The sequence below is a fragment of the Podarcis pityusensis genome (genome assembly GCF_964106645.2).
Source record: "Podarcis pityusensis genome assembly, chromosome: 4".
Taxonomy (NCBI): domain Eukaryota; kingdom Metazoa; phylum Chordata; class Lepidosauria; order Squamata; family Lacertidae; genus Podarcis; species Podarcis pityusensis.
The window spans coordinates 65,874,876-65,890,924 of NC_138027.1; the positions used below are offsets into that span (position 1 = coordinate 65,874,876).

The 16,049-nt window shown below is 40.2% G+C and overlaps 2 protein-coding genes across 7 annotated transcripts in view; both read left to right on the forward strand.

Moving 5' to 3' along the window:
• Positions 1-10,456, forward strand: part of ADGRG2 (adhesion G protein-coupled receptor G2) — a 44,263-nt gene extending 33,807 nt beyond the window's left edge. For all 4 annotated transcript variants that reach the window (XM_081001583.1, XM_081001584.1, XM_081001585.1 and 1 more), the window contains 11 exons: positions 1,508-1,651; positions 1,749-1,871; positions 2,195-2,237; positions 2,442-2,545; positions 3,268-3,395; positions 4,759-5,027; positions 6,486-6,585; positions 7,214-7,497; positions 8,040-8,141; positions 9,188-9,340; positions 9,432-10,456. In XM_081001583.1, the coding sequence (XP_080857709.1) occupies positions 1,508-1,651; positions 1,749-1,871; positions 2,195-2,237; positions 2,442-2,545; positions 3,268-3,395; positions 4,759-5,027; positions 6,486-6,585; positions 7,214-7,497; positions 8,040-8,141; positions 9,188-9,340; positions 9,432-9,616 (1,635 nt within the window). In that variant the 3' untranslated portion in view covers positions 9,617-10,456. The remainder of the gene's footprint in view (positions 1-1,507; positions 1,652-1,748; positions 1,872-2,194; positions 2,238-2,441; positions 2,546-3,267; positions 3,396-4,758; positions 5,028-6,485; positions 6,586-7,213; positions 7,498-8,039; positions 8,142-9,187; positions 9,341-9,431) is intronic.
• A 2,781-nt stretch (positions 10,457-13,237) lies between these two features.
• Positions 13,238-16,049, forward strand: part of PHKA2 (phosphorylase kinase regulatory subunit alpha 2) — a 54,742-nt gene continuing 51,930 nt past the window's right edge. For all 3 annotated transcript variants that reach the window (XM_081001587.1, XM_081001588.1, XM_081001589.1), the window contains exon 1: positions 13,238-13,712. The gene's annotated coding sequence lies outside the window, so the exon portion shown is untranslated. The remainder of the gene's footprint in view (positions 13,713-16,049) is intronic.

The window sequence follows — 16,049 nt, forward strand, 5'->3', positions numbered from 1 at the left end:
AGTTTGGCCTCATTGAGGGGCAGTATTTCAATATGAGTTGGAAAATGAGAGTGCCCCTAAACATTTTTTAGGGGGGGAAAGCACTGGTTTTATCCAGTAGTAGCTTTGTTTTAGTATAGAGTGCTTCTGCTTGCACAAGCTGGAGCAGCTAATTTTTACTGAACAACCCCACCCCCCGGCTTCCACCACCCTTAAGTCCTTCTGCCCCATACAAAAGCTGCTTCTAAGAGTTGGCAGACCCTTTAAAATAGAATGGATTTTGACATGGATGACTGCAGGAGCTTATTTTTAAAATATGATTTTAAACAATGTGACATATACTCGGAGTCCTGTAGTGATTTCATGCTCTTTATTGCAGCTTGTAAAACAGTGATTGAATTGCCCCCCCCCCAAACCTCAGGCTTTTATATACATTACTTACACAATGAGTCCCGTCTGATTGGCTGATTCTGCTTCCCTCCTGGAGCCTGATTGGTCTTCTCCTGCAGGCCAATCAGCGGTTGCATTCTACGATCCTACCAGCCTAAGATTAACTTCCTCCTGGAGCCTGATTGGTCTTTTCCTGCAAGCCAATCAGTTGTTGCATTCTAGGATCCTACTTGCCTATTGTTCTAGGATCCAAGCTTAGTACATAACACCATGATTACAAAGAGTTCCTGATCTGATGAAGGCTGACAGAATTGCTTCTTTTCTCTTGCAGTTGGCTCTGGTGTTTCTTTCTGCCATGTGTTTGCCTTGTCACAAGCATTCTAGAGGAGATCGTAGAATAATTTGATGCTTATGCCCTCTGTGGACACTAGAAATAAGATGAAATAATAATGAAACCTAAAAATCCTTCGTAATTGTTTTCAACTAGGAAAAACAAATATATAGGAAGCTGCCTTATATTGAGTGAGACAAATTTATATTGTCTACAGTGGCTGGCAGCAGCTTCCCAGAGATTCAGGCAAGGAGCATCTCCCAGCCTTACCAGGAGATGCTGAAACCTTTTGAATGCAAAGCCGCTGTTCTGCACTTTGTGCACAATTTTAGCTAGCCATTCTTAATAATGTAATTTTATGTTACCTATATGTGAGTCATTAGGAGCTGAAAGAAGAGGACTTGCAGCATTCAGGGCACACACAAATCCATCTGAAGAAGTGTGTATCTGAAGAAGTGTGCTTGCACACGAAAGCTCATACCAAGAACTAACTCAGTTGGTCTTAAAGGTGCTACTGGAAGGATTTTTTTATTTTGACAAATCCATCTGTTCACCAATTAGACTGAATGGGCTTGAAGAGGGAAATGCTTCCCCTGCCCCACAGCTGATGCTTCTCTTTGTTGGTTGAAGTTCATAATTAGGGGAGTCAGATTGGGGTAGATAGATCAATTTGATATAGTCAATGCCAGTAATGCTCTTCACTAAGCACAGCTCCAGACTAGGCTAAATCTAACACAAAGCACAGGGTCCAATTGCCTCTCTATTTTGTATGCATAATAATATATTTTCTCTCTCTCTCTTTTTAAGGTTGCTCTTGGATCTGAAGTGCCTACAAAAAGTGCTGGATCCATTACACTTCCATCATCAGTCATGACAAATTTGTCACCAGAAGCTCAGCATCAGGCTTCTAGAATTACCTTCAACTTTTTTGAGAAGACAACTCTTTTCCAGGTATGCCAAACATCTTCAGACTTTAGCTTTAGTGTATTGTGGCTATAAATACATTTTAATACAATTAATATGAGGGTGTTTTTTTCTCTCTCCCCAGGATCCCTCACTGGACAATTTGTCCCTGATCAGTCATGTTATATCATCAAGCGTTGCTAACCTCACAATTAGCGACTTGAAGACAAATGTTACTGTCACACTACAAAATGCCAGCCCTACTCAGGTACAAATGCAATTTGACCCGTTAACAAGCTTCTATTGCTACAGAACACAGAAATGAAATGGTCTCGTCACAAAAAGGGTCTAATTTACATTAGGCAGACAAGAAAAAAATAGCCACATGGAACAGCTAAGTTATGATTTGATGGTGGTAAAGGAGCAAGAAAGGAAAAAATCTTGGGTGGGTGTGTGCACATTTATCTATAATTGAGAAATATTTGTAAACAGAAAGCTGATTTTCTTTTTTTTTGTATTGTTCATTGTACATGGTTTAATTTCAAGGTGTCTTGGAGATAAATAATCTTTTCTCCCCCTCTCTCCAAACAGGGGAATTTTGTCAGATGTGCCTTCTGGGACTTCAGTAAAAATGGTATGCCTGTGTGGTTCTGTCTTTTCAATTTTATTAATTCAATCAGTTTATATACAACAACAACAAAACTCTTACATCTGGAAGACTACTACAAAACAAAACAATCCAACAGTAGCAACTACTAGTTTAACTTGCATTAACGTTGCAGTAGTTTAAAACTCTACCAGTTATATATTAACAATGGAACCTTTTAATTCCTGGCAGGTGGCAAAGGAGGCTGGGCCTATGATGGCTGTGTAGTTAAAGAGAGAAGAACAAATGCAACCGTCTGCAGCTGCAACCATCTCACAAGCTTTGGAGTGTTACTGGTAATTCCTGTAGTATATAACCAAAAGCTGCAAAGCGGTTCCTTATGCCACTAGGTCTTAAAAGTGGCTTGCCTTGTGGCATAGAAAGGTGGGGGAAATATACGGGAATATACTTGATTGCAAAGTCCTTTGGATTGTTGGTTAAACTAATATGTGCTTAAAAACTAGTATGTGCTAAAGCACATGATCCTAGGTTCATGCATGGCAGAAAGAAAGACAGAGGTTCAGTTCAGGTGTACATATATCAGTTTATTAAGCTGAGACATGAACAAGCTTTGTCCCCATATACTCCACCCGTTTGCTGCTACTTACTTCCTTTTCCAAGTGTTCTGTGGAAGACTTCTTTCCCACTTAGGATTTGATTGGAAATTATGGTTAATTTACTTAGGAAGTCTTCAGATGCTGGTACGCTGAGAAGATGAAGGTGTGGCCTAAGGACAGAGCATACAGGCGCATGGCTTGTGTAATCTCAGTTTGGTAAAACCAGATATTTTTGCCTGAATTGAGCAAGAGAGATTAAGGTAGATTTAAGTTGGATTTTATAATCTCTTTGTAAAAATATGGATAACACGTAGCATTTTTAAAAGAAAAGATTTATCTAGAGACGCCTTACTGTAGAAATCCAGGCACTGGTTGTTCCGGCAGTGAATAACCAGAACGTGGCTTGTAAATGAAATTTGTTCTCATGCTTCAAAAGAAAACATTTATTATTTCCTTTGCAGGATTTATCAAGAAACACCACTACTATATCTCCCACACAAAGGCTGATTCTAACATTCATCACGTACATAGGCTGTGGCCTTTCAGCCATTTTTCTTTCTGTTACTCTTGTTACATACATTGCATTTGAGTAAGTACCTGCTCAATTCTAATCATATCATAATGACAGTTATTATTTACTGCATCTATTATTTATTTATTCAAGGTATTTATATATCAGTTTTCAGGTAGACCTCACAGAATACCTTTCATAAGTGATAAGTGCTGATTTTTTTTAAAAAAAAAAAGTTACAGGAAAAGACAACTTGTTTGTTTGGAAGAAGCTGTTGCGGCTCCTTCTCATTCCCCTCAGGGCAGGATGGTTCTGCAGAAGCCCCTGTGTGGCAGGCAGAAGAGGGAAGATGTGGCTTAAATATAGATGTAATCACACTGAAGGATATCATACTATATTGAAGGACATTGATATTTTGCTATAGCTGAGAGCAAATTTCAGAAAAGAAACAGCTAAAATTTAAAACAACCTTGGATTATAATAAAGTTTTGTTTATGTGAAGTCAGGGATAGAAATTGCCTTATACTGAATAAAACAATATACATATTTTAAAAAGCATCGTCTTGTCTTTGCAATTGACATCGATACAAAGAAACTCATTGAACAAATTTTGCAGCACGTGGCATGCCTTAGTGGACTGGTTAGACTCCAAAAATATTGCTCTCAAGAAGAATTGATATGACCTGGAAGTATCGTGCAAAAACATAACTAACCCTACGACCCCCCTTTTGTGTTCTAACCTGTGTCGTTGTTGTTTCTTCCCACACCTGTTTGAAAAAAGAAGAGTGTATATTCAGTAATTTCACAATTTCACTGTAAGAACAGGGACATAAATGATTCAATTATTAGATGCCACTTTTCTTTGGAATAGTGATGTATCACCCCAAAAGACAATGTATCTGTTTTTCAAAACATTTTTGTTCTAATTTAGTTATAACAAAAAATATAAACTATTCCATTTGCATTACTATCTATTGTTATAGATAATTAGCTTTATCTAGACTTGTTCTTTTGCAAATGGAAATAATCATTCTGTTTCCAGAAGAGGTAAGAGTCACATGAGGGTTTTGCTGAAAGAAGCAGAATTGGTGAATATTGCCTGCCCGCTTCCTCCAGGAAAAATTAGGGACCATGCTAATTTTTAAAAAATTAAAATTAAAATAAAATAAAATCTTAATAAATTACTGATCAAACATGTTTTTAAACTGCACTTTTTACACTTGTCTTTCACATGATTTTAGAATTTCAAGATACCTTGGAATTTATTAATTTCTGTTGCAGCTAAAAATTAGTAAAATTTCATCTGCACATATGGTCTTTGAACTGCAGTTGGAAAAGGTTATTTGTGTCTCAGATGGCATTAAGACCATTAAGACTGTCACTTTTCTTGAATATTGTGATTGATATTGATGCAGGCGATGTTCATTACTTGTTTTTATAGGAAAATCCGAAGAGATTATCCTTCTAAAATCCTCATTCAGTTGTGTATTGCTTTGCTTCTTCTGAACCTGGTTTTTCTCCTGAACTCCTGGATTGCTTTGTATAAGAACGAAGGCCTGTGCATCTCAGTTGCTGTATTTCTTCATTATTTCCTTTTGGTTTCTTTCACTTGGATGGGCCTCGAAGCCTTTCACATGTATCTGGCCCTTGTCAAAGTGTTCAATACTTACGTTAGGAAATACATCCTAAAGTTCTGCATTGTTGGTTGGGGTAAGTATTTCTTTCTGGATTTATATTTGAAATGAGAATATATATGTCCTTCTAACTTGTTTAGAAGGATGGAATCCCATACTCACCTGAGAGTACAGCAATTGAACGCAGTGGGGCTTTACTTCTCAATAGCCATATATAGGATTGCACTGTTAGTTGCTAAAGGGAGATCTATACACAGAGCCAATGTGCTGCAGTAGACAGTGTGATAGAATTATACTAGGATTTAGATTTCCATGAGACGTTAAACTCAGCTACATTAGTCAAATTACATTATAAATGCATTATAACACTGTGACACCAGATGGTGCTGTAGAGCTGAAATTGCAATTTGGTGATATTTTCCATTGCGAGCTTTACAAAGGTTTTTCCCCCAGAGCATTTTCAGAGCATTTTTTTATAGCTGCGTAGATCTAGCCATAGATTCAAACCACCTTCAGCTGTGAGACGCATCTAGTCTTAGGCAAATCACTATCTCTCTACTTAGCTTACTACACAGTAGCTTTTTTATTAAGAATTTAATTGATTCAGTTTAACTGAAATGAAACAACAATAGAAGTCAGTGTTGTTGCAAGGATAAAGTAATATATCATCATGTATGCTTAGTGAATTTTAAAATAATAGGATCATTATACAATTTTTTGCAGCTCATAATACTTGTCTTTTTTTAAAAAAAAAAAGTCAGGCACAATTTCTTGGAAACTTATTCAGCAATTAATATTCAGAGGGAACCAGGATGTTATGGCTTGTAATAGTGAACAAGAGCATTGCATAGGTACAAATGCAATGTGTTGCTTCCTACCATCGCTTCCTTCAGTTTCCAAGCAGCATTGCAATAGCATACCTGCCCCTGGCTGAAATGATAGCAATGGGAGCTCTAGGCCTACCTGAAGAGGGCATTCCAAAGACAAGGAGTGCTGCTGAAACAGATCAGTCTGAGCTCTCAGAAAAAAAGATTGGTTTATACATATACGTAGTCATGTGTTTTTCTTCTGACAGTGATGTCAGCAGACTGCTTTCGAGTACGCTAATCTGTGGGATTTCAACTCCTTCTAGGAAACCTGCTATACTACATAGTGCGGTTGTAAAGATTATAAATGTATAAGTATTGCTCTGAATATCTGTAATATCAAGTAGTGCCCATCCACCAGCACGATGTGTCTTCAAATTCCTGGCCCCCTGCATCCCTCCCTGCACGTCCCCAAAATCTGCTCTGGTAGGTCAGAGCATCATCTAGAGTAGATTTGAGGAGCGGCATGCAGGGCTGTGCAGGGGAAGAGAGGAAGAAACCAGTCCGGTCCTTTGTGCAAGCAGAGTCTGCTCCCACGACATTGTATTTCATCCTAAATACATGTTTTACTGTTGTTTCTATACAGTGGTTCTCATTGCCAGCTCTCCAACAACCTAAGTATGTTTTTGCTATATTTTCCATATACCTAATGCCTTTTTATCTTTCAGGAGTACCAGCAATTATAGTAGCCATTGTACTGATAATATCTCGAGATAACTATGGACTTGGCTTTTATGGAAAGTTTCCCAACAACTCAAATGATGAATTGTAAGTCAGCAACAACCGCCATATGCTGAAAGTATGAAGTTGCTTAAGTAAAAATCATACAGGGATGATTATTGCTCCTCTTAATAATCATTCTCAAGGTGCTATGCCATATGTGTGACTCTGTTAGTACCATACTTATCTCTGGAATGATGGAAGAAAAAGAAATGATATAAAATACGGATGTAAAATTAAAAACATAAATTTAAAACATGATTGTGCCCTGAATATAAAGAAACAAGATATTCCATTGTGTTACTTTAGGTATGATACATCCTTTTGAATGCGCTTGATTGCAGTGATGGAAAAAGTTAAAAATTTAAACCAAGTGAAAATCTGATTAAATATATATATATTTAATCTGTAAAGACAGTTTGTGGCCTAGTTACTAACTTCAATTGCAAGTAAGGTAGATGTGTAGCGGTCTCATCAAAACAGCAGACTACAAGGCCAATTTTTTTTTATTCTGTTGTATGATGGGATGCTGTTCTGCCGGCGGGGGGGGGGGGGGGAGAAAGGGCTTTACTGTACGTGGAACTAGTCACGTGACTTTCTGAGTTTAGAGCTTTTCATTTTCAAAATGTTTATGGAACTGACTGTCACTTTCATGTCCTGTTTTGTATTTTTTTAGTTGCTGGATTAAAAATGATATTGTGTTTTACATCACGGTTGTGGGATACTTCTGCACAATATTCTTGTTGAATATCAGCATGTTCATAGTAGTGCTGATTCAGCTTTGCAGAATCAAAAAGAAGAAGCAACTTGGTGCCCAGCGAAAAACCAGCATCCAAGATCTCAGGAGTGTTGCTGGCCTCACGTTCCTACTGGGAATTACTTGGGGATTTGCCTTTTTTGCATGGGGTCCTGTAAATCTTGCATTTATGTATCTCTTTGCCATCTTTAACACCTTGCAAGGTATGTTCTTGGTTTTTTTTTTTTTAAAGTAGATCGTATTAAGACATAATTAACAGAATACTTATAGCACTCTGTACAATGCACACAAAGCACTATCTGGATGCAATCCTTTGGTCCCACTGAGGGCCTTCTGGCGGTTCCCTCATTGCGAGAAGTGAGGCTACAGGGAACCAGACAGAGGGCCTTCTTGGTAGTGGCGCCCGCCCTGTGGAACGCCCTCCCATCAGATGTCAAAGAGATAAACAACTACCTGACATTCGGAAGACATCTTAAGGCAGCCTTGTTCAGGGAAGTTTTTAATATGTAACGCTGTACTGTTTTTAACACTTGATTGGGAGCCGCCCAGAGTGGCTGGGGAAACTCAGCCAGACGGGCGGGGTATAAATAATAAATTATTATTATTATTATTATTATTATTATTATTATTGCAATAGGATCAGTTGAATCCTGCTCTTTGATGATCTAGCAGTTTTATAAATAATTAAAAAACCAGGTAAATCCAGTGCATCCCTTAAACTTTAACACATTCTTTTTTTTTGCAGGGTTTTTCATTTTTATTTTCTACTGTGTAGCGAAGGAGAATGTCCGCAAGCAGTGGAGAAGGTATCTGTGTTGTGGAAAGTACAGACTGGCTGAAAATTCTGGTAAATATGTTTTTTTAAAAAATGTTAAAATTAAAATGTGTGTAGTCGCAGTGAGTTGAATCCAAAGGTGCTGGGATAGCTCAGTTGGTAGAGCATGTGGCTCTTAATCTCAGGGTCCTGGGTTCACATGGGGCGAAAGGTTCCTGCACTACCAGGGGTTGGACTAGATGACCCCCAACTCTACCGTTCTCCGATTCTATAATTCTATGTATCTTTGTAAGCAGAAAATGCTTACAAAGCAGATCCCGCACTGTTACAAATGGTCCCCCTGGGGGGGACAGGACGGTGCTGTGCAGAGGAGGGACTGGGAAGACACACTTGCATGAACTCTGAGCTTGGGTAAGGCTTCTTTGACTGCATCTAGAATTTACATTTTTCACTGTTGCCAAATAAATTTACCAATGTCAAACAAACCATTTTCAGACCATATACAGTGGTACCTCAGGTTAAGTACTTAATTCGTTCCGGAGGTCTGTTTTAACCTGAAACTGTTCTTAACCTGAAGCACCACTTTAGCTAATGGGGCCTCCTGCTGCTGCCGCGCTGCTGCCGCACGATTTCTGTTCTCATCCTGAAGCAAAGTTCTTAACCCGAGGTACTATTTCTGGGTTAACGGAGTCTGTAACCTGAAGCGTATGTAACCCGAGGTACCACTGTATTGGTTTGTTAGTGTAATTAATCTACTGTTTCTAACTCTGTAATTACGCAATCAGCAGAAACTGTTCTGCAGTGTTTATCACAGCGCAAGCTGGCATGCTATGTGAAGCAGATTAAAAATCAATTTTATGAAACTGAGTTTTTGTTATTAGTGAAATTAGAGAACTTTGGTATTAAGAGAATTTGGATAGTCAACATTTTCTAAATTACCAAGGATAAAACAACAATTAAAAAAATGTAAACTATTGGCAAAATCTATAGTTATAAAACCATTGGAGGGGGGGAATAGGGGCTTTATAGATATGAGGTTTAAATTACCTTATTAATAGTATTTTGAATGGGGCTTTAACATACATAATCATTCTTTTGTAATCCTTATTTTGCTGTAGATTGGAGTAGAACTGCTACAAATGGATTAAAGAAGCAGAATGTTAACCAGGCAGTATCCACTTCCTCCCATTCTTTGCAATCAAACAGTAACTCCACCAATTCCACCTCAATGCTAATGAATAATGATTACTCAGCGCAAGCAAATGGGAATGGTATGTATACAGTACTAAGATACTCAGCTTCTATATTGAACCAGTCAACTGGCTCGAGTTCTAACAAACTTTTTTTAAATAAACATTTCAGGCAATGTCTCCAGTGAGAGGAACGGCGTTTCTTTCAACGTGCAGAATGGCGATGTCCGACTTCCTGACTTTTCAGGGAAACAGCTCATATTTCAAGAGAACCATGACACAGGCCCTAAGAAATCTTGCATTTCACTTCGAAGGACTTCAAAGAGAGGGAGCCTGCACTTTATTGAACCGATGTGACATTATTAAAAGTTGCTATTGTTTCACACAGTGACATATAGGTTTATTTTAACCGTTTTACATAATGTGAGAAGACTACCCCCCCCCGCCCCAGGAAAGGACATTATTTAATATATAATAGCAAAGCTTCAAGGCAGCCTCCGATGGTCGAAAGAGTTTGTATTGTTTTTTTCTTTTAACGTCAGTGAAATTAATTGACAAGGTACGTTAGACGTAGCATCGTGACTGGAAAACACGACCAGCTAAATTGTGGGGGTTTTTTTTAACAGTGGATGTTACAAGTTCCTTTTACAAGTTCAACTTTCAGTTATGAATAACTCGAAACATTGTACAGTAATGTTATATTACTATAGATAATTAGATGCGAAACTGAAAAAGATGCTTAACAGCGAGATCCTTTACATGTCTGTTCAGAAATAAGTTCCAAGGAACTTACTCCTAGATGTGTGTGTAGGTTTGCCTACATAGTAATATGTGATGTCTGCATCTTTTAATAGGATGTAGTCACAGATATAGTATTGTATATAGACAAAACAACAACTACCTTTGATTATCCTTTATATTTATTTCTTGTAAATTAAGTTTAATATTCCTTTGTATAGAAAAAAAATTGTTGTGCAGAGTTTGAAGGCTTATTGTAATTATAAATTTATATGAAGTGAATTATTTCAGTTTTCCTCGAATACTTGTGTAAGTATATACAAAAATGTGTCTGTGAAATAATTTAAAATGGTCATATACAAGTTGGGAAGACATTAGATTGCAAGTATGACTTCTGTTGGTGAGCTTGCTCTCATCACAGTTTAAGAACACATGAAAGCCTATTGGGATTTTTTTTTTTTAATCTACAATTTAAAGATGGTTAGAGGACAATCTACCACTTTTTCTCCCCAGAATGGTGGTGTCATGTTAAAAGAAAACCACTCACAGGTGTTTGGGCTTGAAACAAATTATTCAAGCATTGGTGAAGCAATGTCATTTACCAGGGATATAATAATAATAATAATAATAATAATAATAATAATAATAATAATTTATTTATACCCCGCCCATCTGGGTGGGTTTCTCCAGCCACTCTGGGTGGCTTCCAACAAAGATTAAACTACAATAATCTATTAAACATTAAAAGCTTCCCTAAGCAGGGCTGCCTTCATATGTCTTCTAAAAGTCTGGTAGTTGTTCTTCTCTTTGACATCTGGTGGGAGAGCGTTCCACAGGGTGGGTGCCACTACCAAGAAGGCCCTCTGCCTGGTTCCCTGTAACTTGGCTTCTCACAGCAAGGGAACTGCCAGAAGGCGCTCGGCATTGGACCTCAGTGTTCAGGCAGAACGATGGGGGTGGAGATGCTCCTTCAGGTATACTGGGCCGAGGCCGTTTAGGGCTTTAAAGGTCAGCATCATCTATATATATATATTGTAGCGGAAATCCTTCTCCTAAAGGACTGCTTCAGAGGGGAAGGGAAGGGATAATCTTCCTGTTACCCCTAAAACATTGGGGAGGAATTTGTAGTTCCTTTATATCATCGCAAGTCCTTTAGCAAACACTATTTACTCTTCATCCCTGCTTAGGGCTAACAGTTATGCATATCCACTTCTGCCAGGGATGTTTTCCAGCAGCAGATATATGTGTACACAAACCATTAATGATTGGAATCAGTTTGGGGAATCAAGGGACACAAGGGGTCATTTTGACAGTCTTTCACAAGTGGGCTATACGAGTCCTGCATGCTCTTAATACATCTCTGTAAAGTGCAGTTTAGCACACACATAGCTTTCGTCAAAGTCAAAAGTGACCAAGTGCCTTGGATATCTGATGATCAAAAAGGCAGTTCTCTTTTGCAACCTCAGATATGTTAACTGGCAGGTGATGGTCATGGAGCTTGGAGCCAGTGGTCAGGGATGCTCCAAAAGGTGCATCCTCATTTTACTGCGTTAACAATATCACTCATGAACAATTAGCATAGCGTCACAGGCCTCTCCTTTAACCTAAACTGAATGCTGATTTTATGCTTAGAACACTTTCATTATGAGTAACAGAACTGTTTATCCTTAGCTGAAAATTCTTGACAGATGCATTCTTGACACGTAACCTGTACAAAGATAATGAAACCAGCAAATGTCTTGTAATTTCATCTTTTTAGTAAATAATTCTGTTAGCTGGCTAGTAGATTTTGCTGGGTTGTTTTTTTTTATATGAAATTTTGCTTACGCTTTTAATTTTTAATCTTCAGTGGCAGGAGAGAAATAAACAAATACGTATTTCTGCCAGTTATGTCTAACCTAAGAAACATTATGCCATAATCATAATTATAGCATTATAAGGCTGTTAGTCTTTAAGGTGCCACATGGCTATTTCTTTTTGCAACAACTAACACATTATCCCCAATAAGCAAGTGACATTCACCCACCCCATGCTTTCCTTTTGGACTTATTTAAATGTGTGTAAATACTGGCATACAAGGTGATGCAGGTTCCACAAAATGCCATAGTACAGTGTCTGGAAGACCCTTCCAAAAATCAGTTTTATACCCTTTACGTGTATTTAAATTGTACAATTTGGAAGTAACATTGAGAATTGCTCTGGAAGTAAACTACTTGTTGCACAGGTGGTGTCATCAGGAAAGGTTCTGCTGAAGACAACTGGGATTCCAGATGACATTAACAGATTGGAGAACTGAGCCCCAACCAACAAAATGAATTTCAGTAGGGGCAATGTAAGGTTCTATATTTTGGAAGGAAGAACCAGATGTGCAAATCTAAGATGGGGGGGGGGGACGACGACACCTGTGAAAAGGATCCAGGAGTCTTGGTGGACTACGAGCTTAACATGAGTACAAGGCAATGCAGCAGCAAAAAAGGCTAATGCTATTCTAGGCTGCATCAGCAGAAGCATAGTGTCGTGATCAAGGGAAGTCATAGCATCACTCTATTCTGCCCTGTGCAGAAGGATATTGGCAAGCAGGAATGTGCAGAGGAGGGGGACCAAGATGATAAAGGGTCTTGAAAATAAGCCTTACGAGGAACAGTTTGGGTGTGTTTAGCCTGTGAAATAGGAGGCTGAGAGATATGATAGCCATCTTCAAATATCTAGGGGCTGCCATATGGAAGATGGAGCAAACTTGTTTTCTGGAGGGTAGAATCCGAACCAATGGATTCAAGTTACAAGAAAGGAGATTGACGGAACATCAGTAAGAGCTTCGACGGTGGAACGGTCTCCCTTCGGAGGTTGTGGAGCTTTTTAAGCAGAGGTTGGATGGCTTCCGCTGAGATTCCTGCATTGCAGGGTACTGGACTAGATGACCCTCGAGGTCACTTCCAACTGTACCATTATACAATTTATTAGCAGTCCAGGAACTTCCAACGCAGCAAGGCTGAGCTTCTTAGCTGAGCGCGCGCGTAAAAGCTCAGCCCAGCTCTGCCCCGCGTCAGGCTACCTTGCGCAACAGCAAAACAGCTTGCGAGAAAGTCCTGACAGGCTTACAAAGAGGCTTCATTTAAAAGCCAAACAGAACGGGCAGAATGCACCCACTGTGTTACATAACACGCAGGCGCAAAATGAAATCCTCCTCCTTCCTCTCGCATTCCCCCCCAATCCCTTTTACCGGAAGAGCAAAGTAAATTATTTTTTTTGTGGCTCACGTCTTTGCTGTCACATATATCTATCTTCGCAGACCTGCTTGCAACAAGAGGCGGGTTGTCTTCGGGATTTCGCCGACCCCGTAACCAGTCTAATAAAGAGGAGGAACTATTTCTCGGGCCCGGGCGGCGCGTGCCTGGCTGCAACCTGACCCTGGGAGCTGGCCGCTGCGGGAGCTGCAGGCGCCTCACCCTCGCCGAGGGAGGCGCTCCCGGGGGACTGACGAGGCTCCCGGAAGAAGAGCCGCGTCCCGAAAGCGACCCTGAGCTTCTATTCCGGGGCGGTGGGGTGCCTGGGGGGGGCGAGGGCGACAACTCTGCCAGGTCGGGCAAGCGGGCAAGGAATGGGACTTCCCTGCTGAGGGGCGAGAGCTACCCGCCCGCTCCTTTTTGGAGAGCTCGCAGGAAGAAATAGCACCGCGCCATCCCGGAGAATGGGAATCGGGGGAGATCCTTGGCAGGTAAGGGCATCTCCGTTTGTGGCGCACTTGCATGATGTGAGTTAAGTGAAAGGGGGATGGGGGCTGTCCGATGCTTTAGAATCGGAGGACTTTGTAGCTTCTCCTCCTAGCCTTTCGGTTGTATAGGCTGCTTAATCTTAGGAAAACGCACCTTTTGTTTTGTCAGTTGTTTTCTTTATTTATATACCGCTTGCTTGCAGTAGTTAAACCTCAGTTAAAAGTATTCAAAGAAGCAATAGGAGCCGTTAAACACGACCAAAAGCATCTGTATATATTTAAGATTAACAGTCAAAAGAGATTTTTAAAATATCAGCCTCTGTGTGTCTGGATAGGCTTGTCCAAAGAGAAATGTTTTAAGCAAAGTGCCAAAAATGAAGGTGCCTGCTTGGTATCAATAGGCGGGGAGTTTCAAAGTGTAGGTGCCATTGCACTAAAATTGCAGAAGGATGTGCTGCTGCTTGCAGCACCCACAGATTGAAAAAGTCAGGGGGCACGTATTGGGTACGGTGGTCTCATGAGTAAACTGTTCCTAAGCCTGTGAGAGCTTTATATATGAATACTAACCCCTTGGACTTGGCTGGTCACAAATTGGGAACCAGTGCTGATCTCTGATCAGAAGTATTATGTGTTGGCAGGGTCTCACACCTGTCAGCACTTGTGCAGCAGCATTCTGTACTAAATGCAGCCAAGTGCAAGGGAAGCCCCACGTAGTGTATTATTATTATTTTATTATTATTAATTAAATTTGTGTGGTGCCCTTCATCTGTAGATCTCAGGGCAGTTCACAGCATAAAAACACAAAATACATAATAAAAAACAGAACAATAACACACACAGGCGCGCACACACACACACACACACACACACACACATGTGTATTGCAGCTATTTGTTCTTGAAGTCACCAGTGCCTTCACTACTGTGCTCCAGCTATTCTGATCTAGGAACAGCCATAACTGTCGTAACAGGTGCAGCTGGTTAAAGGCACGTCTAGTCACTAAGGCTACCTGGGCCTCCAGCAATGTGCTCCTTTAGAGGAAGTTCAACCCTGTCCAGGGCAGGCAATTGAGCAATTTCTCCGACATGGGAACCACTCGCCCACAGCGTCTCCATTATGTCAGGATTCAAGTTCAGCTTATCTTCCCTCATCCACCCACCGACTGGGCCCTGGTCCAGGACCCACACGGCCTCCTGATTCAGATGTTATGGAGAAACGGAGCTGAGTGTCATTAGGGTACTGAAGGCATCTTGCCCTGAAACTCCTAATGACTGCTCCGAGCGGCTTCATAACTGCCAGGGGCTGAGAAGCATTCTTCCAATGCCTCTCTCTGGACTCTCTCCCATAGGTAGGACCAGAACCACTGTGGTGTAATGCCCTCAATTTCTATTCCATGGAGGTTGTCCAGGAGGGTACTATGGTAGGTGGTATTGAAAGCCATGGAGAGATCAAGAAGCAGGAGCAAGGTTGCACTCCCCTTGTCCGGCTTTCTGTGAAGGTCATCCAAGGACAGTTGTTCAAGGATAGAGCACATTGTTTATGTTCTAAAGAAGACAATTCCAAAGAGTAGCCCTCATTTATAATAAAAAGCATCTAGCAACTTTCAGATATAAGCAGTTGAGGAGGACACCTGCTTTTAAAAAAGTAAAATAGTTATGCTAAAGTAATACCACAAATGGCAAGACATTGTAATACTCCAAGGCCTTTTTTTTTTTTTGCTAGCGTAGTCAAATTACGATTTTGTACCCTCCCTTCTGTTTGTTTTCTGTCCTCAGCAAGTGTAACACTGTCATGTTACATCAATAGTACATCAAATGATAAAAGTTGACCTGGTTACCATGGATGTACCCGTGTGGTGGCGGGGGCAGATGCCCCCCTAACTCAAGTAAATAAAAATACTTAACTGACCAATTGCCTCACAGATAACTCAGTTCTGCCCCCTGTTACATAAAGCTTGCCCCCTAAAAGAAATCCTGGCTATGCCCATGCTGGTTACTATCTTTATTTTCATTTTTAATTTCACTAGCACTACTATTGTGCTTCACATTAGTTAACCAGAACTAAATGCTACCCTGCCCCCTGCAAATTACTGGCCACTATTGCTCATTTAGGTTGCAGTCCTATGCTTATGCTTAGTTACCTGGGAGTTAGCCCCTCTGAACTCAATGTAAATGCATTGGGCAAAATGGGCAGACAGTAGCTCCCTCCAAGGCATTTCCTTCTCTGAGGTAGACAACTCTGGGATTTGGACACCTCAGACTTAGCTTGCATGTATGGCAAGGTCCTTCCTGAAGCCACATTTTGCTGTGCTGATTTCAAGATCCATTTATTTGGGTTGAG